Here is a 27,089-nt window from a genome sequence, read left to right on the forward strand (position 1 = left end):
CCAGCGTAGTCGTGGTGCACTCCAGAAGGCCCTCCAAGGCTCCACACCCGGATCGGGAGGCAAACTCCATTTTCCAAGTGAACTCCTCTGGGTACAATTCTTGTCCACATTTGGATCCGATATGGCTGGGCGGGCACACGCCTCTGAACGACCCAGGTGGGCCCCCTGCCCACCGCCTCTCTTATTTGACTGCAAGTATCTTTTTTTTCTCGTTGGGTGCCCCTGATTTCAGAGACCCCAGCTGCCTCTCTGCATCCCACCTGCACTCCTGTAAGCGGCACTCCCAGGGCACTGCGGGTGTCCTGATTCTCTATGGTCGAGGGGAGGCGGGCACGTGACCCTGTGCGATCCCAGGGGCCCACACCTCGCCCCAGTGCCCACGTCCCTTTCCTCCTTCCACATGGCCCTGCTGAGTGGTCACCGCTTCACCCTCCTTTGCTGCTGGCAGGCCTCCCATCCCGTGTCACTCCTCCTCTTGGAGTGGCCAGCATCTGCCAAGTCCTCTTCCACCACCCCAGGAGGACTTGGAACCTTTCCGTCGCCTCATGGGTCTCTCGCCTCTCCTCCTGCTCTTTTTGGTAAAGGGCGGGCCGGACACCCGCTCCAATGGGTATTTGCAGTGTCCCCCCATGCCTCCTGTACCTCTGGCACATCTTTCCCCCGACGGGGCAATCAAGGGAGGGCCCCAGGCAGAACCACAGCAGATCCACAAGGGTTGGGGGCAGGGGGCTGATGCTGTTTTAGCCATCAGGGTTGCCCCACTCTATTCTGGTGGTGGGGGCCTTAACGGTTGTCTTCCGGCACTGAATGCCACCCTCCTGCCGCAATTCCCTCTGCACGGCTCAACTCCTCTCTCCCCCGCTCACAGGGGGGGGGAGGCTCCCAGACAGCTCCTGCTATACCAAGGTGGGAGGGGGACCATTGCTCTCTCCCCTCTAGTTCCCACCCACCTCACATCCAGGACACCTCCTCACCGGCACCCTCAACACTCCCCTTGTCGTATGGCCAGGGGGCGGGTATACCCCTTACACTGGCGAGATTTGCCCCTCCCGTCCCGACTCCAACGGCAGGCCCCATCGGGCTGGACCGGGAGCCCCGCTTCACTGATACCCTCGCCTGTCGCCTCCCGCTCCGCAAGGGCCCTACGTGCTCTTCCTCCTCATGGGGGGGGGGCCTGTGCCTCAGCCCCCCCCAGATTAGAAGGCTGGGGGGGGTGTACACTGTTCCTCTGGTGGCCTCCCACGATTCGGGAGCTGCTGGATTGTACTGGTGGTGAGGCTGGGCTGCTCTCTACCCACTCGATGGAGTGCCTCTCTCCTGGTGCCCTGTGCCGGCTCGGGGCTGCGTCACTCCCCGACGATTTTAAATTCGGGCTTTCCTCTGGTTTCCGTGCACCCTCCATCCAGAGAATTGGACCATGGGGTGCACCCAGCCCTTGCACGTCCCACCAGGGGCGTATTCTCCTCGGATGGGGGTGGGGGGGGGAAAATCTGCCCGCGCAGAGGCCCTGTGAGGAGGAGACCATCATGGAGACATCCGAATCTCCACGCCCACTGGTGGGCGCCCATCACCAATTTTGAAAAAGCATATCCATTTATGGAAAAAGGAACAGAAAATAGACCAATATAACAAAAAAGTTAAATATGTGTATGCGAATGGATTTGTTTTTGTGCTAAAAATATATATACCTTCTTATCATGGGTTACATTTAAGCAAAATTATAATGAACACATTCTTTTAACTTAAGATTTTAATAATTTTTTTAAGTAAACTTAGACTATGGGGCCTTTTTAAAAAAAAGCCAATTTCTCAGAAAACGGTATCCACATCACGTAAACTAGATGGCATTACTTCGAACTGTGGGCACAGTAGTGTAACAGGAGGGTTTAAAATTCTGATGGCAAGATCCCCTAAAAAAAGAAAATCTCCATTGCCGGAAAAAATGCTTTGGCACTATAGGGACGCTCTCGTTGAAACTACATTAATCAGGCAAGTGAACCATGCCCAGCAAAATACATGAAAACATTACTCACTTGCTTGATCAATGCAGCTCTGCCAAAGAGTACAGACACCAATCCATTCAAACATGCCATCATTACTCCTAAACCAACGAACCCAGCATCTTGGAAAGGTTTGGCCATTCTCCAACCGCCCTTTTCCTAAAACAAATCATAGAATGAAAGTAACAAAACAATTACAATAGTATATAGAACCCAATTGCCCACTGGATGACCTACAAACAGGCATTTATCCAGGCCAGGACAGTCTCTCTGCTCTTAACAGGTCCGAGTAGTCCTCCTCACCACACTTTAAGCACCATCAACACCAGTACGTATAAGCCACATGCAGTATGTTGACTACAGGGTCCTCCTCAAAAGACTAAGGAATACATTGGGATAATGGGTATGACCTTATAATGGATCCACTTCTTTCTTGACAATCAAAGCCAACAGATCTGGATGGCACCAGCTGTACCATCATTATGCAAGGTACCTGCAGAATAGTGCAGGGATCCTCACTCCTATTCATGCGCCTGCTGGAAACAGATGCTTATGGAAATATATGGCCCCAATACACAAATGATCTGAATCAATCAATAAAATGTATTTCGGACAAAGACCATAAAAGAACAATACATATGTAATACCGCAAATGTGAAACAAGATACATTATTTTTGTGCAAAATTACAAATACAATAACTACTTAAAATGCTAGACCTTCTTCTTTAAAAAGTACAGCATATATGAGCATTGTGCAAATAGTTGCAATATACAACAGTTACTAAGGTACACCTCTTTGAATGGCTACAATTCATTAAGAGCTATCCCATCTAACCATGAATTCATGGATTCATTTTGTTCGGATGCACCAGGCCCTATGTAAAAAGCCAAAACCTCCAAAGACAGAAAAACAGCATCCTCTTAAGTGGTAGATTTGCATAAGGTGTACTTGTCTAGATGGAAGAGGTCTGATATTTGAGGAAGATGGGATGAAGCCATCTTCTCCTTAGCTTAACATCCGCTGGCCAAATCAGCAAGAAGTGCAAGTCAGATTTGATTTCCATGGTGCAGAATGAACACAAATTGGCAGAGTCGCAGGACTATTTATAGGTAAATGTGTTAAGTCTGAATTTAACAGAGCTCTGGTTGAGCTCGGGAACATAGATTTGAGATAAGGTTCCAGATTCGGGTTGGTTTTAAATGTCAAGTAACCCGGGAGGCTTGACAGACTGATAGATTCTGAAATCAAAGTTTCCAGGAACAGGATTTCAAGCTTAGATTGTATTACACTCTTGCACTGTTTCGTAATAAATAAACATTTTCAATTAAGTGGTGCAGCATCCCTATACTTTGCATTACGGTATAAAGATCACTATGTAGTTTCCAGGATTTGCATTTCAACTACATCTCTAAACATGACTGAATAATTTCAGGGGCAAAGAATACACATCATGCTACCTAAAACCCATCACCACTGGATGAAAAAAAAAAGAGTTGCCTTTACTTAAACATAAACGTGACTGTTCTGCTCCTTCTGGAAAGACTGTCTGACTCACCAACTCTCAAATAGCCTAAAAGCCTTGTGTCCCTCTCTTTCACAACACATTAAATTAAGAACCTGAGGGTCATAGTTGATGCAGAAATGGCAGATCAAAACACATGAGTAAAGGAATAAAGATTAAGCCTTGGTTTATTTACCAGTACGAGTCGGTTGGTGTAAACACCTATGGAGTCTAGCGATTTGATAACTAAACATTGATGCTCTTATTGAGAGGGATCCATAACAACAGTATCTGGATAGATCAAAGAATAAGGTAGCAGGGATCTTCCTATCTTGTGGATACTGGCATGCGCTAGGTTTCTGGAGGCCCGCACAGGCTCAAGGATACAGCCCAAAGTCATGTTTTGGTTCCAAATCCCAAATAAGTAGTTGTGTTACACGCCTATGGGTCTTTGGGTTTATCTACAACCGAGCAGGGATCCCCCTCCTTGGGATGAATCTCCCTCAGGTTCTCTAATCACAATGCAGGCTCAGAAATATATCACCTAGCCCCTCTCGGCTCAAAACTCCCCATCACAAGGTTATGCAGCTCAGACACCTTTTTGCCACATGTCCCTTTCACATGGACAGTGTCTGATTCACTGCTTTCTGATCCAGGGTTAAAGTGTGGCAGTTCACTTGAAATTATATAGGGATTCATTACAAGATTTGCAGTGCAGTAAAAAAGTGTGTGTAATTCTGTTACTGCCACTTCTTTTTGCAGTAACAGAATTACTGCCACTTTTACTTCACAGCTAAATTCGGAGATTGGGAGTAAAGAAGGATTCTCTCTAAAAATCTAAACATTTACTGCACAGTATCTCATGTAAACCCACCACATATAGCTATGGACTCCAAAAAGGGAAATTAACACGTAGTAGGGCCCATAGTGCCTTTTCCAGTATTAAGGGATATTGGGCCCTTATCACCGTCAAGGATCTCTCATCCAGTGTCTGTATTATAAGAGATTCAGACCACTTCTCTCTCTTAGCATCATAGTTTTCTTCCCACTACCAGCAAGAGAGTCAAAACGTCTTTGTCGCCAAAAAGTCTTATAACAATTGTCAATGGGCCTCATTACACGGTAGGTGGTAAACCATGGCGCTATTAGTGCCATGGTTCATGCCGGTAATTTACCGGTACTGCCTTGGAGGAAAGGGGAATTACCGCCCTATTCCAAGGTTGGGAAGGCGGTAATTCCTCCTTCCTCCATTGCCCTTCTCCAATCCCATTTTTGCCACATAAGGCATAATGGGAATGGGGAAGGCGCTAATTACGGTAACGCAAATTGCGGTACCGTAATTAGCACCCCGGTCCCTTTGCGGGTTCGTTTTTTAACGCCTGCTAAAAGCAGGCATTAATGTACCAAACCGCAAAGGGACCTCGTAGTAAGGCGGTAAGGGTTTACCGGTACCGGTGAAATACCGGTACCGGTAAACCCTTACCGCCTACCGTGTAATGAGGCCCAATATCTGCAAAGGGACCTAACTACTTAGCTACTCAAAGTTTATGCCACAGACTATTGGCCCTTACGTCCAGCCACCTTACGACCCTTCCCAAGTCTCTGTTCAGGCTCTTCTGCCCAGTAGCAGCTACGATGTGCAAGAGCCTTTCTGCACTGCATTTGCTTGCTCTCGCTTCTCTGGGTGGTTTCTCCTCTCCAGCTTCCTTCACTCCAACTCTACAAAGCTCGACTCTCAACTCTCCTGCAGCTCCAACACAGCCTGCTCTGTTCTTCTGCCCTTTTATAGGCATCTCTCAAGGATTTGTTCTTTTGCCTCTTTGGATTGGCCCATTATGATGTTAACATGTTTAGGACTTTCGTATTGGTTGGACCCTTTGGTGGCAATGTCGTTATGGGTCTGTGGCTTTGTGAGGTTATGCAAGGCCTTTTAGGTCAGGTGAATGTTGTGACACAAACTGCTTTTGTGTGTGCTGTGCTGATGAAGGGAATCTCGTCATTTCTCCACTGAGTGGAGCCCTTTTCCTTGTGGCTAGGGAGTTGAGCACGCTATGCAATATTCCCCCTAGGGGTGGTGGTAAGCAAGACCTCACAGGAAGAGACTCACCTCTTGGGCATAGGGACTCCCTAATCCCATTTCCTATGAGACCCAGAGGCCTTTATTGTATCAAGAAGTCCAACTGGAAGAAACTACTGTTTGCTATTGTAAGATCTCTTCCTCTACTCAGTCAAGACCTAAAACCACAAAGAAGAGGAAGAGTAAAGAAGACCTGAAGAATAGCAATAGCTTGGGACCCAATAGTACTGAAAAGATGAAGAGTGAAGGAGCAATAACTACTCCTTCAGAGAATAGAGCCAGTACTGGGATGAGTTGGCCGCAAGGAGGCATAAAGAATACCTCTTGGAAACAAAGGAAGGACTCTGATCCTCCGCTGGGGAGGATCCAGCAACAGGGTATAAAAATAGAGGAAGGACTTGCTGAAATGAGAAGCCAGCGTCGAGCATGCACAGCCCGGGAAGCTCAAATCTGCGAACGAGAAGGTTGTCGAAAGAAGCTGGTCCGCGGGTTAGGGCATGATGTGCAACGGTTGAAGGCAGGAGTAATCGATGAGCAGACAGGGAACCTTCTCACTTGAAAGCTGGAAATAGTCAGACGGTGGCGTGACCTCTGGGAGGTGGACCGCATGGTCTATAATCTGCACAAACAAGCTAAAGGCTCTACATAGCCGCAAACATACACAAGAAAGCAGAGAGATCAAAACTAGGAGGGTTTACAGAGAACGAGCCAGCCTTCAACCCCAGGAATAATTGGTGATGCACCCCATCAAATTCAAGGTAATAGGAGTGGCGTGAGACCCGGGGCAAAGTAAATATTGCTATGGTAGTAATCTCCCTCATCACAGTAATTCTATCAACCATAAGAAAAGCCAAGAGTGTTGCAGGAGGGATCTCCCTCGTTACAGTAATTGTGCGACCATAAGAAAAGGCAAGCGTGGTACAAGAGCAATCTTCCTTGCCATAGTGATTGTGAAAGCCCTAAGAGAAGCCAAGAGTGGTACGGTATTAATCTCCCTTGTCACAGTGACTGGAAACTCCAAGAAAAGCCAAGAGTATTACGGAACTAACATCCCTTGTCCCAATAGCAGTTTGACCAAAATCAAGAAAGTGTGAGAGAAAGAATATATGAACAACAGTTAAGGAAAGAACCATTTTGAGCATTAAGAGCCAATCATTATTAGACACTTCAGAAAGACCAAGAAGTCTCTTTGAGGAACTGCATGGGCTAATCAGAACTGTTACAAGAGACTATAAGCACAATCATTCCCCAAGGCTGAGCCAGCTGAGCCAGGAGAAGGGAGTCATTCTCCTGAGCCCCTTTTTGGTTTCTGAATCCTTTTTTGATTGTCAGGGTCAGAAGTAGGTTAGTTTTTGGACAGAGGACAGAGTTTTTGCTTTGGACAAGCCACCCAGATGACGAGCACCCTACTTAGAGTCCTGTTACGTAGTGCAACCCCTTTTATCATAGGGAAAAGTTGTTTTCTTATTATTTCAATAAAAGCCTTGTGTAAAATGCCACCCCTTTGTCTGACTCCTCCTCCTGATTTACCACTCTGCCTGAGGCAATCTTTGAATGAACGCTCAAAATCTTTCAACTTTCACAGATCTGCTGCCTCACCGACTAGCTCTGTTTCTGGCCGTCTGATCTTCTGTGTAGCCCGGGTATGTTCACGTAGGGTTTCCAGCTTGTGTACGGGGGCTCTTGTGTACACTCTGTATCTTTTCTTCTTACAGGTTCTGGCTGGCAGCAGCTGCTGGTTCTCCCTCATCCCATGAGACAGCATTCCTACAAACGCAGTCTTGCAGGCTCTGGCCTCATGTTGGTTTTTCTGGATGTTAAATGTCCTCTTGTGTGGTAGCATGCATTGATCCCCTATCACCATAGGTTCAAACCCTGATTAACCTAGGGGTTTTTGACTATGCCATCATTTTCAGAGACTACTGATCTGCAGGGAAAGTCTAGATTTCCTTGCACCAGCATTTACGCACTATGGATGGGGTATTGGCTAGACAGCCCCGGCATACCTCTCACTTCATAGACAGAAACTATGTCATTTAGGTCAGGGCATGGCAATGAAGACAGAAGGGATTCCCTGCAGCTGTCACCCTGTACCACATCCACATTAACACACTGCTCTGGCTAGGTGGCTCTGCTAGACCAGCAGTAGAGGTCCATCTGAGTCGTCGGATCGACTTCATCACATCTTTCTCTTGCTCCTGAGATCAATACTGTGGTTAGGAAAACACATTTCCAGATGTGGATTCTTCAGAACATTCTCCCACTCATTCAAAAAGAACATTGCATGTTTTTTTCAGAGTTCTGGTGATGGACTAATGTGTTATAATCTACACCAGCTTCAGAAGAAGAGAGGCACCCGAAAGGGAAACAATGGGAACAGGCTGATTTACCTTTTCCTTTAGCTCATCTCCCATTCCTTCCTAAAATTGCGAGGGGCACTCATCTGGGCCTCTTAGAAATGACTAGCTCTACCTTATACCATTTGCCCAGTACGGCAGAATCGGGAAATCTCCCGGGCCAGGACAAAAGGGTATTTGCAAGATGGGAATCTACTGGGGTTTTATGGTTAAGAAACCTATACAAAGAAGGGATACCGCTAACTTTTGCGGAATGTAAAGAACAGTTCAGGGACCCGAGACAGAGCAATTTAGATACGCTCAACTCCATCATTGGGTGTCCAACTATCAGGTTAAGCAGTCGGGATGCCAACCATCCAAAGGAATATAACTCAGGGTGCTGGAGGGCCATGGAATACATAAAATATCCACCTGCTGTCGATTACTGGAAAATGATTCTCTGGAAGATAGGCAATCCTATATGCTACGTTGGGAGAGGGAACTGGGGATTGCAATCTCAGACGGAACCTGGCAAAAAATGTGGTCTCGAGCTCATAAGAGCTCCCGCTGTACTCTTATTAAAGAAGGAGCCATTAAATCGCGTTATCTGTGGTATTTGACCCCTCAAAGGCTGCATGTTATCCGCCCTGATCACACAGACCGCTGTTGGCATGGATGTGGGCAGTTGGGAGACCTTGCTCACATGTGGTGGCACTGCCTAATGATACAGACTTACTGGCAAGAGATTTGCTTGAAGATAAAGGACATTAAAGGTAGCTTACTCCATATGTGCCCACTGATCTTACTGTTTGGTGATGTCCCGGAGGATGGCACCTACCCCCTGACAGGGCCTCGAGCAGACCTGATATTCAATCTACTGGTTGCAGCAAGAACAAACTATGCACGCTTCTAGAAATCTGCTGAGGGCCCCGGCATTTCATACTGGTGGGTAAAGGTTGTGGGAGATTATAGCCATGGAAAAGTTTTACTGCACATTTATCAGACCAGATGCTGAGGTTCTCCCACACCTGGGCCCCCTTTCTAGATGTTGTCCAGGAGAGAGAACATGTTTTTTCATCCGCAAATACTGAAACACCTGCTTCAAGACCAGCTTTGCAACTCCTCATTTGATAAAGAAAGACTCAGTCTTCATCTGTATTGTAGATCTCACAAAACGTGGTGTATGTGTGTGGTTGTGTTTGTTTTATTTATTTAATTGCCTTTTAATTTTATGCTACTTTAGTTATCTCTTTAGTTGGGGGGTTTAACCATAAAATGTGGAATCACAATGTTGATGTATACTTACTATGTTGCCAGTGCTATGGCATTGATGTGTGTTGAGTACATTGAGATTTCAATAAAAAGATAATTTTGAAAAAAAATAAAATCCACTCTTTGGTCCAGATGAAGGTTTGGGACAAAAATCCGAAAACCTTCTGACATAACAAGTTGACCTGATTAGAAAACGGTTTGATCATCCTTTTCTTTATCATGATGCCGTTACACAAAATGACAGAATGTTTTTTAGTTTCTTTTCTTAGCATCAGTTCAAAAATGTATTATTTATGTTTTGCGGACAGAACCCTTAAATATGTTTAAAATGAAACGAAAGGCCTTACATTAAATACATCTATTATAATGAATGAGCTCAACCCAAATTAAATGTAGGTTTACAAATTCTATACACTTTTACATAAATCAAGTTTCTTTTTTTATGTTGTTTTTTTTATCCACTAGCTTGCATTTTCAAAGTCCTGGTAATCCAATATTACCTACCGTTACATTTATCAAAAAGGCATTGAAAGAAGAACATATCTGAGCCCCATCTACAGCTTTCACTGTACCAGAAATAAATATTTCAACTAAAAACTGCCAAGCCACTTAAAATGGTTAACAGGCTCTCACCATATTTCCAGTTCCGGTCCAAGTCTGTATCCTGCTCCCTTTTTCTTTGCAATTTCAATACCTGAACACAAAATAAACACATGCAATTTAAAACAAACAGATCAACTGATCTGTCAGACCAATAGTTCAATGCTTCAAATTGGGCAATTTTTTGGGGTAAAATGGCTTTCATATCAGCAAAAGTTGTTGTTTTAAATAAAAATAAAACAAAACCTGAACATTACCACCTTGTTTAACTTCCTCGTCCAAGACATGTCCTCTGGTGTTTTCCCATTATACACACTACAGTATGAATATAAACCCCGCCCCTCTGTCATCCAATAACACGTCTTGGGACTCACCCTGACCTGTTTTCCGTGTCTCAGCAACAAGTTCTTGTTCTACAAGATAGATCAACGACTTTCTTGCAATTGGTATGGCAAATGTGAGAAACCAGAAGGTGTCTCACCCACTAGTCACCAGGGATCTGTCATCCAGGTGGCCAGGACATGGCCATTGCGGGAGGATCACCTGGGTGAAGGGTCTTCGGTTAGTGGGACACCGGATGGCGAGACACTGTATCCCCTTCCCTGTAACACCTTTACCCCATCCTATCAGGTAGGATATTTAGGAACTCAACCCCTGCCCACTTTTTACAACAAAAATCCTTTCTCACGGACAGTCTGCTATGAGAGAAAACAGAGCACCCGAGCCGTATACCTGACGTGTCGCAATACAATGGTCAGGCAAGGTCAGGCAATTACTGACTATCACATACACCTGACTTCCATTACACTTCACCATGCGATTAAAAGGCGGAGCACAAGAGCACACTCTGAGCAAGGCAAAGCACACGAAGAAACAGCAGTTCCAAGATGGTAGTTTAATACAAGGAGAATGACGACGAAACAGAAGGGGAAGTTCCCTTAACCTTTTCGTCAAGGAACCGTTACTTTCATGAAACCTTGAGAATAGAAAGCATAAGCCCATGTAACCCAGCTGAAGAATCCTGTATTCTGTGTCTGAGGTACCCTGGGCTCTCCCGCATCGATAATCAAGGCAGAGAGAATCGCCAGCTGCTGTGGTAATGTCCTTGGCTCCAACTATAAAGAGACCATCCTCCAGACAAAAAAAAGATACCTATAACGACCGCATCTTGCTGCCAAATCCAGTACTAAATAACTCTTCAATATACTTAGAGAGTTGGAATCCCCAGCCTCACCACCGGACTCATGCTCCAAAGATACCACATGGTGCACTAATATTCAGAAAGCTCTATTGGATAAAATGACATTGCTACAAGGTATAATAGAATATAAGAAACTTAGTCTCTCCCATGAAACCTCGCAACTAACCCTACAAGCGCCGCCCACAAACACTCACAAACCATTTAACTTTTCTCCTCTCTCAACTAAAGAGGTCGATGATATAATCACAAAAGTAAAACTGTCAAGATGAGACATCTGCCCCGCTTCCATCATCAAAGAGGCAGCTAAGGAACTTACCTCTTATCACGTCCCTAATCAATGCCTCATTCGAAACCAGCCTAGTCCCAAACAACCTAAAAGACGCCCATGTCCTCCCCTTACTAAAGAAACCGACCTGACACCCTAAGATCCCCACGAATTACAGACCAATCACTATGGTTACGTTTCTTTGAAAAATTCTGGATAGAGCAGCCTATCTGCAGATTCAAGCACATCTAGAAACAAATAACCTCCTTGGTCTTAGGCAATCAGGCTTCAGACCTAAACATGGAAGTGAAACGGCTCTGATTGACCTCACAACTTAAATTGAAGATCTAAAAGACAAAGGCAAACTACTACTAGACCTGTCGGCTGCTTTCGACTTAGTAAATCGCAAAGTCCTATGTAAACATTTTACCTCAGCAGCACATTTCTCTGATAAAGCTAATGTGTGGATCCAGTCCTTCCTCGATAACAGATCGATGAGGGTCTTCGCACCCGCAGCTTCTGCAGAGTCCCCCCCAAGGATCCTGTGTTTTCCCTACCTTATATAATGTGTTCACAAAGCCGCTGTTCGATGATCTTGACTACTTGGGTGTCACCTACAGCAATTATGCGAATTACACCCAAATACTCATCCCTATCACTGGAGACTATGCAACTGACTCGAAAGCACTTAATGACATTTACCTGATCATCCAAGCCTGGATGGCCAAGCACGGTCTCTGTCACGGTCTCTGTCTAAACGATAAGACAGAGTTACTCCTCTTAGGATCCCAAACACAACTTAGTCTAGATCAAGAGTTTAACTCCTTCAACATTGATGATAACGACATCAAGTTGTCTAAGGAGGTGAAAACGCTAGGCATCTATATTGCACTAACTCTATGAAGACAAATCAATGCTATAGAATCCTGTACGGCTTACACCTGTAAATTAACCACTGCTTGTAGACCGTTCCTTATCACAGCCAACTGCATTTCCATAGCCAGAGCATTAGTCTTATCAAAACTATAGGTTGAGTACAACTTTGGTTGTACTCAATTTCTTCGTTTCTTTTGATAATTTTAGATAATGATTCTGTTTGTAAAGGTTTTTTGTAAAACCAAAAACAAATTAAAAAAAATAATAATTATCTTATCAAAACTAGGCTATTGGAATGCACTCTACTTGGGAACTAGCCAACAGAACATAAATAAGATGCAAGTACTTCAAAACAATGCCATTCGATCAGCGCTAAACATCTCTAGATCACAACACATCTCTGAATCGTGACGCAATTTGAATTGGCCACCTGTCAAAGGATTGCCATCACATCCTTATCTTTAACACACAAGTGCCTTGCAAACCTAGCACCCAGATATCTGACCAACCATATCTCACGCAACATCTCAGAACACCCCACTAGATCTGCACAGTCACAATGCCTTAAGATCCTGAGGTTCAAACTACAAAGGCAGGAGGTAGTAGCTTTCCTGTTCTAGCAGCCAAGATGTGCTACTCTCTACCCATAACCTTAAGAACAGAACCCTCCTACCATATATACAGGAATAATACAAAAATGTGGCTCTTCTCACTAGAGAATGAGTAACCTCCCCCCCTCTTGTTTATTTGACTGCACTGTTTTGCACTTTCTGAACCTGCTGTACTTCACTAACATGTATGTAACCATGCAACGTACCCTACGTAAGAAAAGCGCCCAGATGCCTCGGGGCTTGGTGACAAATGAATAAATACAAACAACAAAGCAGCATCAGTGAAAGCAACACAGCGAGTGAGTTGGGGGAACCGATATAGGACCGGTCTCTGTGTTGAAGCCATGGTTGCAAGCGGCAACATTGTATGGCGAGCACTGTGAAACGCGTGCGATAACCAACGTGAGTGAAGTTGAACGGCAGATGAGTGATTGAACTTTGAAACCAAGATACGATACCTTCGACAGAGTGGGGCGGCACAACGCGTGTGCTCAATAGAAGGTCTCTGTAAGGTATCCAGCTGAGACTTAACAAAAGTGGAAGACTGGCAAAGAATTGTGAATCGTAGTGGTCCTGCGACGGGTCAAGCTAAATCCTGCACACAGTCTAAAGTCTTCTATGATGATAAAGAAAGTTTATGGCAAAGTACATAAAGTTGGTCCGAGCCTGGCAGAGGGAGATTAATTGAAAGCTTTGGTTTAAAGCAAGTGTGTGTTATTGGTATGAGCCCGGCAGAGAGAAACTGATTGAACATCTTCTGTCAAAATGGATCTGAGCCCGGCAGAGGGGGATCCGAGGTGGATAGTAAAACACCTAAAGAAATTGTGTATATGTGAAATACAAGAGGAAAGGTACTTTATTGTTTCTTGTTGCGTCAGGCCCTCTGAAAGAAGAGACTTTGAATGGCAAAGAGACTTTGGCACAGAACGCCATGATGTTGAAGTTTTGAACTACACCCTCATGCTAGAGAAGCCAGAGACTGTGCTAAGCTCAAGTGTGCCGCCTTGTGCTGTGCTAAAAACGTGGGAAAGGGAAGCCTATTGCTTGAATATCCTGACATATGATTTCTTGAACACTTTTTCTTTTACATAACATTGTTTCCCAAATATTTGTATTTATTGGTAAGGATTGGCAATAGGTTTATTAGTATAGGGCTTTTTATTTTGACAAGACAACTAGGATTGCGTTATTTTTAGATGGTCGTAGCTTGCTCCCATCTTTAGATTTAGGATTAGATGGGCGTTTTTCAAACCCACTGGAAGTTCAATAAACAACCTTCAACAGTGGTTGCTTGTGTCAGTCTTACTGTTGATACCATGCTTTCCTTACACAAAGCACCAATGACCAAAGCATTACCAGTAGCTATGAGGGCCATCTATCTGTGGTGCGTGCCATAGAAAATCAGGCAAACTTGATGGTTATGTGGGTTCCAGGACAGAGTGGCTCTGGGGGTTAGCAAGAGATTTTTGATTCACAATTCATTTTCCTTAAATTCAGTTCCTAATGTTCAGTGTCTCTGGAGGAACAATGGCTAGTCTCTGCAGCTTTGTTTATTTAGAGTACATATGACACCAACACACAAAAACAGAACGAACTGGCAGTCACCAGACTATGACTACCTGTAACAATGGAAGCCGCCTCTTGTTCTCCATTGCACATTTGCCGTAAATAAGGCAGGGCATATTTCTTTGTCTTATACTAAGTCTTATACACTGCATGCATCACTGCTGTTCTGACCTTAAACTACAGAGTCTCGTCAGTGCAGAGCCAAATTGTGACCCCCCTTATCAGGGTATTGTCCAGATCGTGGTCTGTGGGATGGAAAGGAATGGTGCCAAGGGTAGGGCGAAAAAGTGGGAAAACATGGAGAAAAACCTAGACATAATTGACAACATTTAGGAAATTAAAACATAAGGATGACTGATAGCGATCATTGGGATGAATGTATACTTTTAAAAAATATATATTTTTGTATTGATATTCAAGCAACACCTTTACAAAATTAAAAAAATGCAACAACCAACGGGAGAAAGACAGAGGGGGGAGTGTCAGAATATCAGCAATAATTTATCAGGCATGGGCTATTCAAATAATCAAACATCAGAACCATACTGTCTATGCAACATCTATTGGTGTTATTGCATTCATATACATATCAAGGCAATTAAAAAGCCTTCCAGGGCAGGATATTCCAGAGCATGATTCCTCTGAATTGATGTAAGAAATAAACAGATCACAGACAGATCTATACTCAGCAAATATGTCAGTAAGTGTGGCTCTGAACCTTTTCGGGGCACACACACATGCCAAATTGTAGTCCACCACATGTGTAGCAAGGGAGCATCTGACTTCTAAAAATGAGTGATAGCAAGGTGTGCAGTTGTCAGCATGTGGTTAGCTAGTTTTTAATAAGTTGCTCCCAAAGTGAACATTTCCTGATCGTCTAGGTCATCCAAATGAATTACTAAGTGGTTCATGGGCCTGCGAATGCCCACTATTTTATAGATCAAATTAATGATATCTGCACAGAAGGGTTTAATTTTTGGGCATTGACACCATATAGGATCCATGCAGCCAACCCCACCACACTCCCTCCAACAAAGCGGTGCCATCCTCAAAAAGCACTGCACTCTACTTTGCAGCCAAAATCTCTGTTCTGCAATCCTGCAGATCTGTTTCTTTGATTCCTGATTCACAGAACTCCAAGCAGTGAATTTTAAGATGGCAGCCGGTTGTAACTTGCCTGTCTGTACTACACTTGCTAAACACATTGCCCGCCATGACCCTCCTCTTGGGCCAACAACGATTAGAGTAGCTGAGCCGCCTCTAGCTGTGCGTGTTTGCCTACCGGCAGCTAAGACTCCCAACGCATTCAAACTTTTTTTTTTATCCTTTTGTTTCGAACATATTGCATTTCGAAACTTTGTATTCGTAACTTTGACTGGACACCGTTGGGGCTACACGGTCTTTCTACTTGCCCAGCACTAAGGTAGCATATTTTTGTCCTTACCACATTATACCTTTGCAAATGTTTAAGCTTTGTATTGTCACAGCATATCATTTTTGCGTGCAGTCTGCTGTGCCCGATACACTAGACCGCACTACATCCTAGCACATGTTTAATCATTGTATTGCATTCGATTGGATTCGCATTTTTGCCCTGTCATCTCTTGCCTGGGCTCTCTCCGGCACCAAGCTAGCCCTACACGCTCCCATCACTGTTATATCTCAACGTCCTAGATATTGCCCGCCACGGCATCCCTACCACGGGTTCTCCCCCAATTGACTGCTCACGGCCCAAGCTCAGCAGACTCCCTCTCTCCAATGTTCTCCCACATGGCTCTCTCTCGGCATACAGACTCTCACCAAGCCTGCTCTCCCCCACATACACCTGCATGAGATGACCAGCTATGCTCCCAATTCAGACGACATCCCACCCACTCCCTTTCTACCGCCTTTCTCCTCCTCAACTAACAATGCACCCAGCACACGTCATGCCGGCACCACAACCAGTCTCGCTGACTATCTTGTTCTCAGACTCCATAGGCTAAAGTCCTGTACCAAACATTTACATCGGCATAGCTGCCCTAGGCCAATGTCTTTTAGGAACTTCATGCTAGGCACAAGCTCATTCTGCCTCACTGCCATTACGCGTTCAGTCGCCCTCCCAATTCACGCTCATTACTTCTACTATAGTATCAACTAATTTACCCCCTTCGGAGCCCACAGCACTCCATGACAACACTCGCGCCACACAACATTCGCTCCTTTCCATCCTTGAATCGCTTTACTACGCCCTGTCCTCCAGTAGCTCCACTCCTTCGTCCCACATCACATACTAGCCCTCTCCGAAATAATAAGAACACCCCTCTCCCTCCTCTCCAATGCGCCCTCATCAACGCAGGTCGCTCCCAGCCCATGCCATGGAGATTCACAACCTCCTCACTAATCTTGGCATTTTAGCTATTACAGAGTCTTGGCTTCATGAAGCTGCTGGACCAGCTATCGCCCTAGCCCTCCCACCTAGTTACACCATTCACCGTCAAGACAGACAGCATATGAAAGGGGGCGGAGTAGCCCTCATAGTCAAAGAAGCCCTCGCCCTCAGAATAGTCAACTCCTCATTGGTAGGCAACACTGACACCATCTCTGCCAATCTTGCCATCTACCCCAATCACACAATCACCATAAACATTGACTACCGGCCCCCAGGTCCAGCCGCAGACTTTCACTGTAACATACTCCATTTCCTAGGAGATAACCTTAAAACTACCACTAAAGCCATTTTACTTTGTTACCTAAACCTGGGCCTCAATGGCCCCAAAGACAAACCAGCCAAAGCTCTTGCTAAGCAACTCAATGACCTGGGTTTTGAACAAAGAATCACAAGCCCCACCCATTGTAAAGGCTGCGCCCTAGACTGGGTGGCTGACCAAAACTGCACCACCACTGTCAGCTCCAATATCCCCTGCCCTTGGACTGACCACCATCTCATCCAGTTAACCATTCCCAGAGCCTCAGCCACTAAAGCTCCCACCCCTCCAACAGTTGCGAGAAGTCCACATATACTTTCCAAAGACAACCTCCTACCCTTTCTCGAGGCTCCTGCATTCAAGCCTCCCTTCTCTTAAGATCCTGGTCTGCTAGCGTGACAGTATAAGGACACTCGCAAAATGGCACTAGATACCATCGCCTCTCTAGAACAAAAAAAAAAAAGCACAAAAAAACATGCACGTTAATTCTTGGTACACGGCAGAAATCCAAGCGCCAAGTACCACCAAACGTAACGCCTTGACCCACTGGCAAACCAATCCTAGTTAATCCAAAGAGTTATCTGCTCAATATAAAAAAGCCATTATCCAAGCAAAGGCCAACTCCTTCAACACCAGAATATCAAACACCAAATCGCAGTTCAAAGAAATGTTTGCCATTTTTAGAGATCTAGTCACACCAGTCACCAACTCAGATGACATTGTCAAAGATGAAGCATAGTCCTCAGACATCCAAACAGCCATGCTAAATAAAATAGACCTCTTACAAAACAAAATCTGAGCTCACCACGAAGCCTTGTCCAAACCAGACCCACCCTGCCCACCCATCAACAACAATACTCCCTGAGACAAGAACCTCTTCTCCTACAGAGATGTCACTGAAATGGAAGTCCTTGAACTCCTAAACACCTAAAACCCTCCATCTGTAAAGGTGACATTTGTCCAGCCAATAGTATCAAAGAATGTGCTCACTCCCTTGCACCGTTTGACAGCCTTCATTAACGCCTCATTCGCATCCAGCCTTGTCCCGCCCGGTCTTGAAAAAGCATGGGTACTCCCCTCTTTAAAATAAACGTCGCTAGTCCCTGCCTCACCGAACAACTACCACCCTACCACTGCCATCCCGTTTCTCCTTAAAATCCTTCACAAGGCAGCCCACATTCAAATTCAGCATTTCCTAGAATCCAATCACATCCTAGGCAAGAGGCAATCTGGCTTCCGCCAAGCACACGGTACAGAGTCTGCGCTACTCAACCTTAAAAATCAATTAACAGAAATGATGGATGAAGGCAAACTAGCACTTCTCCTCCTTCTGGATCTATCTGCTGCGTTCGTTCTTGTTGATCAAAAGATTCTCAGCAAACAAATCTCACCAATGCAGCTCAATTCTCCCCAGAAGCAACAACATGAATCACCTCCTTCCTGGAGGGAAGAGCCATGAAAGTCCTCTCCAACCAGGCTTGTTCAGCACCAACCACCATTCATTGCGGAGTCCCACAGGGCTCGTGCACAGCACTTATTTACAAAACTCCTCTTCGATAAGCTGGACACCCTTGGAATAGATTACACAAACTATGCTGATGACACCCAGGTGCTCCTACCTCTCTCGAGGTCCTACAACAAGACGCCAAGTCTCTACACATGATTTATACCACCATTCAAGCATGGATTGCAGCAAATGGGCTCTATCTCAATTGAGACATAACTTAGATCCTCTTAGTCAGTCCTAAAAAACCCTTAGCAAACCCAGTAAGCAATATTGTGCCTTCATCATAGATAACACAATAATCACTGTCTCACCTTCAGTAAGGACCCTAAGAGTTTACCTTGATTCCACGCTCTCCATGTCACGACAGGCGAGTGCTATTGCATCCTCGGCCTCACTCACAACAAAATTCATAAATGCAATGAAACCTTACTTGACCAAGAAAAAAATTGCCTCTCAATTGACAGAGCCACCATTGGGGCCAAATTAGATTACTGCAATGTCCTCTTGCCCGGCACTTCGGCAAAAAACCGGAATAGGCTCCAGGTCATTCAAAACAATTTGGGGGGCGTGGCTCGGAGCTGCCGCAATCGGCATGTCTTCCTAGGAGCGCCTGCCTGGCCCATCGCACCGCTACCAACACCGCCACTTCCCGACCCCGTTATGATCTGCAATTGAAGTATACTGCATATGAATCTTTGCGGCAGTGATCGGTCGAGCGGGTCCCCGTTCCGTTGCCGATTTGCCATGTTTCGGCGTATTTTCCCGATCGGGACCTCCTCGATACCAAGATGGTGGCCACGATCTAAACCCGCGAAGAACCTCTGAAGGGGAGGGGCAGGCGAGCTAAAGCAGTCGAATCCGCCAAATGCTCCCAGCTCGCCAACCCGCACTGTTATTGCCCACCCAGCACCTCAGCCTAGAAGCCTGCAGCCGGTGACACAGCACACGGCACCTGTCACCCACTAAGAGGCACCTCAGCACCGGAGTAAAGAGCTGATCCCGGCACATATCGCGCTTCCGCCAGCTAAGATCCACAGCCCCGGTGCCTCTCGGCCCGGCTTGCTTACCTGGGTCCTGCGCTCCTCCTCTCTTCCGACCCGGTCCTGCAATCAATCGCCTACCGCTCCTCACGGTCCCTGCGGTGGGCTGGCCGGGTCCGGTCCCTTCATCACTCCAAGTATCAAATCCGGGCGGGACCACCCGCCAAACAGACCCGCAGCCTGCCTCCTCTGGGGGGGGCCCAGCCAGGATCCAGCTGAATCCACTGCTCAGCAATCCGGAGAAGTGAGTCCCCACCTGGCTGTCCACCCATAACGCTTCTTTTCCAGCTTTTCCAACTTGCAGCTCATCGGGCATGCATGACTGAAGGCCTCTGGGGCAATCAGGAGTCCCAACGCCCGCTGGAGAGCACACCAGCCCAACCGGCACAAGGTGAGGAGCTGTGAGGGGCAGAGGGGCCCGCTTGAGACTATTAAGTTCCCAAACCTCATGTCAAGTCGGGTCCCAAACCCCACCACCAACAGGCACCACTAAAACACCTTACTCAGCCTCAGCTGCTTCCCCAAGCCTCACCCATCCTGCAACCCGCCTCCTCGCCCCCCTATAGGGTGCCCACCATATAGCCCACAGAAGCCCATCCTAGTCAGCAAAAAGGTAGGATATAAACATTTATATCCCCCATTCCCTGACTGGGCACCCACGGCGAAGCCTGGAAGGGCAGGAAATAAGTGTGGAGTCCCGAGTTCCTCCCCCGCGAAGCGAAACCATATACTCTGCGCAGAAAGTGCTGCTACAAAGACCCACTAGTGGCAAAATGTTTAGATGTCTTCCCGCTTTTTGACAAACGGACATCACTGCACTAATGTCTATCTCATCTGCCGAAAGATCCAAAAAGGGGGACCAGCCAGAGGACTCCACCAGCGGCGTCATGCCCACAGCATCCGCAACAGCCCACAACCCATCTCAAATGGTCACTAAAGCTGATCATTAAAAGCATGGAAGAAGTCACAAATAAAATCAACTCTCTGGACAAGAGAGTAGAAGAGGTAGAACTCTGAACTGCCGAACTCGAATCCGAGGTCTGTGACCAAAGATATGAAGACGAGCAGGACAGGAACAGAATGGCAGCCTTCGAGGCGAGATGCAACCTCCTACAAGCAAAACAGGAGGATGCAGAGAATCGGTCCCGAAGAAACAATATCCGCTTACGAGGGATCCCATCCTCCATCCCAGATGTAGCACTAAAAAGCTATGTCTCGGATCTACTTAGGTTCATAATCACCCTCCCAGACGAATCGCCCCTGGAACTGGAACGGGTACACGGACAATCCCGAGGCGGGACTCCACGTTCCCCCCGGACGTCCTAGTCAGAATCCACTTTTTTCAAATTAAAGAGGAAATCATGCGCGAGGCGAGGCAAATGCACCAAATCACCTTCCAGGGGTCCATAATATCACTCTATCAAGACTTAGCGAACTCCACTCTTCCAAAACGAAAAGCTATGCGATCATTAACTGAGTGGTTGCGCGAAAGGGAGATCCCATAACACTAGAAGTTCCCGACATCGGTCAAATTCATATGGGAGGGGGCTCAGAAGCAAATTCACTCACTAAAAGAGGCGGAGAAACTCATGGGCCTCAGAAGAACAGACGGGAACTCGGAATCAGAAGAACCAAACCATTCCCCCCTCCCCAAAGAAAGCCTTCAATAGGAGAATGGTCAAAGGCTGGCAGACAGCGCATACTCTGGGGCCCTCCTAAGAAAGACTCCAACCCGGGATGATCAAACATCAACAACGCCAGAGAGTCCGGGCCCTCGAGACCCAGGCAACAATCTCTTCTGTGTCAATGAAATAAAGGCAGAGGTCACCACACAGTTTATAATGAGGCAAGACCCTCATAACAAGGAAGCCCTCAGTGAAAAATGCCCATAACTATTCCAACAGTGTGCGAGCAACATTCGAGCTCCAACATATTCCATTTCAGCAGCCCAGTTGGCCAGCGTCTAGCGCTTTGGTGCCACCAGTTTTCCCAGTGGCAGTAGGACAGCGGTTCTCCTACTAGTTCAATTTGGGGGGGCAGGAAGGGGGGAGAAGGGGTTACGGAAGGACCAATCCAAAGTTGGGAGTACCGGGTCGCCCAGGTTCCGGCCTCCTGATCAACATCATAACAGCAGCAATGCCAAAACTACACCAATGTAGCAAGTTCGCTCATCTATCAAAAACACAGCTCCTGGTGGGGTATTCAGATCGAAACATACCGAACGCAAAAGTAAAAGATGTTGGCTGACACAAGCGAGGTAGTAATCCTCACATGGAATGTCCAAGGCCTGAACTCACCAAGGAAGCGCAGATTGGTGGAACATAGATTGGGGCAATTATCGGGAGACTTCGTACTCCTCCAAGAAACTCACCTGCTGCAAGAAGATGAATGCCGGGTGAGATTCAACAGGTACAAAAAGACATTTTTCGCCTCATCTGAAGAGAAGAAAAGAGGAGTGGCAAAATTACTTAGTGACAGAGTCCCGCTATCAAATATCACAAGAAGAGACCCGGAGGGTCGCTTCCTCCTACTCAAGGGCCTCTTCGAAGAGCTCCCCATCACCATCGTTGCAATTTATGGCCCCAACACGTCCCAAGCCAGCTTCATTTCAAATCTAATCCCGACCATCCTGGCTTTTCGCGAAGGGCACCTCGGGGATTTCAACTGCATGCCTAATCCACAAGTGGACAAAACATTGCCCCCCACAAACACATACTTTGCGCAAGCGCCATCACTAGCTCAACTGCTCAGAGAAACCGAATCTGTCGACGCCTGGAGGTAATTCAACGGTACCTCAAGAGACTACACTCACTACACCTGTGTACATAAAGGATTCTCAAGAATAGACCTCATACTAATATCCGGAGTCCTGTTCCCATGTCTAAACGAGGTAGAAATTCACACCTGCATATCATCTGATCATGCCCCAGTCTCCACAACCTTAGTTATATCAGGCCAAAAGCATCCTGTTCAGAGACACTGGAAAATGAATGACTCCCTACTATTAGACAAATGCATCAGAACGGAAGTTGAGGAAACAATTGCCAACTATTTCAAGGAAAACACAACGGAGAACTCCCCCATCAACATCATCTGTGACGCTATGAAAGCAGTCATCAGAGGGTCACTAATTAGCTCTGGAGCGGAACAGAGAAGAATCTCGAACATCGCGTCAGCCAAGTTGAAGGAAATGGTAAATCAATTAGGGGCTGAGCTGAAATTACGCAGCTCCAGGAAAACAGAGAGAGCCCTGAGAAAAGCCAAAACAGCGCTAGAAATGCACTGCGCCGATCGAACTGCCAAATCATTAGCCTACACGAGGCAGTTTTATTATAGTAAAGGGAATAAGGCAAACAAAGTGCTAGCGCAAAAGCTGAAAAAGATCTGCAGTCGAAACTACATTCTCAAACTAGGGGGGGGGGTGGAAAATTGGTCTACTCCGAGGCTGATAAAATTAACAAACTAGTGAGATACCCTAAAACCATAATGTCCAGAAATCCCACAGCACTAGACAATCTGCCAGAATATCTGCATACTATACCCCCCCAACTCACATCCCAGCTGGAATCCTCAGAAGCCCCCCCCCATCACCACTGAAGAAATCACTGAAGCCATTAAAGCTCTCAAATCCACCGCCCCAGGCCCAGATGGCCTAACTGCAAACTTCTACAAAAAATATGCCAGAATGTTAGCACCCCAGATGGCAGCCCTATTCAACTCCTTCCTGTCCTCAAGATCGGTCACTGGGTCAATGGCAGAGTCGCTCACAGTACTGCTACACAAACCCGGGAAAGACCCCGAACTGGCTACTTCCTACCGCCCGATCACACTTATGAACAACGATGACAAGATCTTTGCCAAAGTGCTGGCCGCAAGGCCGGGATCGGTTCTTCCAACCCTAATTGACAGAGATCAAACGGGATTCATCCCGGGGAGAGGGACCCATGACAACATCAGGAGGACGATAAACATCATTGAAAGCGCCCACAAACTGAAGGTAGGAATGGCCGTTATATCCATAGACGCCCACAAAACCTTCTATTTGGTGGATTGGGGGTATATCCGGGCTGTCCTCAAGCATTTCGGCTTCGCCCCAAATTTCATCACATAGGTAATGGCTAAATACCAATCTCCCACCACACAACTGCGGGTTAATGGCACCAGGTCCGGAACAAAACACATATCCAGGGGCACTAGACAGGATTGCCTGCTCTCACCCCTAATCTTCTCTCTATCAATGGAGCCTTTCGCAGCAAGAATCAGGCAAAACAACAGAATAAGAGGGTTAACTGTGGGAGGGCACGAATACAAAATAGCGCTTTATGCGGACGGTGCGTTAAGAACAGCATCAAACCTGGCAACATCCCTGGGCGCCCTGTGGAAAGAGATTAAAGAATTTGGGGTTCTATCAGGGTTCAGAGTAAACCTGGACAAATCCTCAGCCTTAACAATTAACCTCTCTAAGCAAGAAAGGGACACCCTCAGCCCCCTAATGCCGATCCCATGGTCGACAGGTGCAATCGAATATCTCAGGGTACATATCACTAAAGACCCGTCACGTTTGTACTCAAACAACTTCCCGCAATTGATTAAAGAATTCCAAAACGATCTCAAAAGGTGGAAATCCCAGGAAATCTCCTGGTTCGGGCAGATTACTGCCATAAAGAGGAACCTAATCCCCAGATGGCTGTACTACTGCACAGCACTGCCAATACATATCCCGGGTCCGGCCCTGACAGCTCTGCAAAAGAAAATTCAGGAATTTGTTTGGGGTGGGAAAAAACCTTGCATCAGCAAACAAATAATGACGAGGAGGAAAGCTCAGGGAGGGTTGGGAGTTCCCGATTTGGCCCGATACACCCTAGCAGCACAACTGGCACACGCATTTTCATGGGCACAAGAGGCAGACATCCCGAAATGGACTCAACTTGAAGAAGCCTGGTGTCCAGTCACCCTCTCAGAGCTCCCACATCTACCAAACAAAGCCACAAGCAAACAGCGGCCCCCTCTCGGCAACATTGACAACGGTTTGATGTTAGAAGGCTGCAGCCCGGAAATGGGGCATCCGTGGTGCTCTTGGTCCCCTAACCCCCATCTGGAACAATCGCAACATTTCACCAGGCATGTCTCAGTTTACCACCTTCCAACCCTGGCTGGAAGGTGGCTTACAAAAAACTAGTGACTTCCTAAAAGATGGAATGCCCATTTCATTTGAATGGTGCAAATCAAAATTCGGGGGTCGATGAGCGGGAAAGATTCCACTATGCCCAAATCCGGCACTGGTTGTCCCACAGGGTGATCCGGGAGAAATGCTCCAGGGAATTAACGGCGCTGGAACTATCTCTAACAACCCCGACCAAAAGAGGTAGAACCTCGGCCCTTTACCGACTCCTAGACAGGGCAGATCCCTCCAAAAAAGAAAGATACATGCTCGAATGGGAAAAGGACTTGGGACGAGAAATAGAGGTTGAAGAATGGGAAAAATATGGACCAGACTGCATAAAAGTTCAAAATGCATTACAAACAGGGAAGGGGGCTATAAACTCTGCTACAGATACTATGTCACCCCAGCTCAAATCAACAGGGTCAATCCGAATATTCCCGGAACCTGCTGGCGCGGTTGCCCTGACCCCGGCTCATTATTCCATATGGTATGGACATGCCCGAAGGTGGAGGTATACTGGAGAGAGGTAATAAAACACATCAAGGACATTTTTGGTCTCTCCATCCCATGGGTTCCTGGAATCATCCTTTTGGGTGAAACAGGCGACGGTGCATTCCCAATATCAGGTCAAATCCCCCGCCTATGCACGCATCTACTCCTAGCAGCAAAAATTGCAATGGCCCGGTTGTGGAAAAATAAAGAGGGACCTTCAGTGGCACTTTGGTGGTCTAACTGTTGGGACATAGCGGTGGCCGAAAAGATCACTGCAATCGATCAGGCTCACTGAACAGAGCCCTAAACACATGTAGTCCATAAATGGGTCCCGCTGCTAAATTTCCAGCTCTCACCAAAAGGCCGCCATTAACCAGATGGCTCCAATGTAGCCCGCTTTATTAAACTATATACTAAATCCAGATCAATTCAGAATATGGACGCCCACTCGATCACCGCGAATAGAGAAGGCCACAGACAATAACGATCAGACCCCCCCATCAGTCACATTGAGACATTATCACCCTAACATGTCTATTGCGCACTACATTGCTGTTGATATTGTGCCCAATAAAATGTTATGAAAAAATATATATATATTCTTTCAGAGCCGCATTAAGTATCCCCAAAGAGATCACATCTTACACGCATGGCGTATGGCCCACTAGCTCCCCGTTAAAGAACAGATTACCTTTAAGACGCTAGCAATAACACAAATGCCTGGCATACACAGCTCCCACCTACCTGCCAGAGATAATTGTCAGAGCCACCTCAAGCAGAAGAAGAGAACTCGGCACACCAACCAGCTGCACATCCCCCCAATCAAGAGGGCCAAAGTAGGTGCCGCTAGTTTTCTCTACATTGCTTCTAAACAATGGAATGCCCTACCAAACTCTCTCAGAGCTGAGACCTCGCACCTATCCTTCCGGAAAACACCAAAAACCCTGCTTTTCAACTAATCCCACCCACCCCTTCATCCAGAATCTCCCATGCTACAGACACCCCTCAGCCTGCCGTACTGTATTCTACTGTACATGGACTTTAGCACGTACTGGTCCTTAGTGTATGTATTAACTACTACTCTACTGCCTTCTCTCACTGTAACCTATCTAGTCAGAGCATTATTAACTGCTACCCTACCGTTGCCAGGTTCACTGTAACCACGAACCTCCGCCAGTATGCTACCTCTCTCTTCTCCCGTTTTCCCCCGTCCCCTCTCTACCGCTTTGCAACTATGTAAGTCTGCTTGTAACAGCACCAGGATGCCCGTGGGCTGCTTGTGCGCTATATAAATGTAAAGAATAAATAAATAAAGCAGGCAATATCTCAGATACATCTTATGAAGTCTGTCTGGGATAAAGTACCCTCTGTCAATTATCGCATGTGTTTTTCAGTAAGACGGTCACAAATCGATTACTTTGCTGCCTTTTCCATATGAATTCCCAAGACGACAGTGGAAATGAAATTCCAATTCCTCTTCCTATCATTTCATGTACTTCAGTATTTTCCCGGCTGTGTCATTGATAAGAGTTTTATGTGTGTTAGAAATTCTATGGCTTGAGAAATTATAAGATATCAGCTTTACAAAGACTGTCCATTCGCTGCCACTGCCGTATCTAACCTCCTGCTAGGAAAACCAATGACACAATTATATATAATGAAACCTTTATATTTCAGAAATAGAAAATATGGTCTTACATTGCTCAAAAGACAGTGGGATGTCTGCTTCATATATTTAATATAACCCACTAAGACCGCATTCCCTCCATCTGGTGAAGATCTACGCTCCCATATCTGTTACGAAGCTGGAGTTCCCAACAATCTGTGTCAAGGGCTATGGGGGTAGAAAGTTTAAACTTCTGAACAGCGATATCTACCGCCACTCTCAAAAT

General features: G+C 46.2%; 1 protein-coding gene across 1 annotated transcript in view; it reads right to left on the bottom strand.

Moving 5' to 3' along the window:
- Positions 1 to 27,089, bottom strand: part of NADSYN1 (NAD synthetase 1) — a 1,375,099-nt gene that overhangs the window by 1,192,020 nt on the left and 155,990 nt on the right. Inside the window, exon 2 of the mRNA XM_069623454.1 lies at positions 9,822 to 9,882. Within this exon, the coding sequence (XP_069479555.1) occupies positions 9,822 to 9,882 (61 nt within the window). The remainder of the gene's footprint in view (positions 1 to 9,821; positions 9,883 to 27,089) is intronic.

This window comes from Ambystoma mexicanum, chromosome 11 (assembly GCF_040938575.1).
Source record: "Ambystoma mexicanum isolate Mex_15411 chromosome 11, UKY_AmexF1_1, whole genome shotgun sequence".
In the NCBI taxonomy this organism is placed as follows: domain Eukaryota; kingdom Metazoa; phylum Chordata; class Amphibia; order Caudata; family Ambystomatidae; genus Ambystoma; species Ambystoma mexicanum.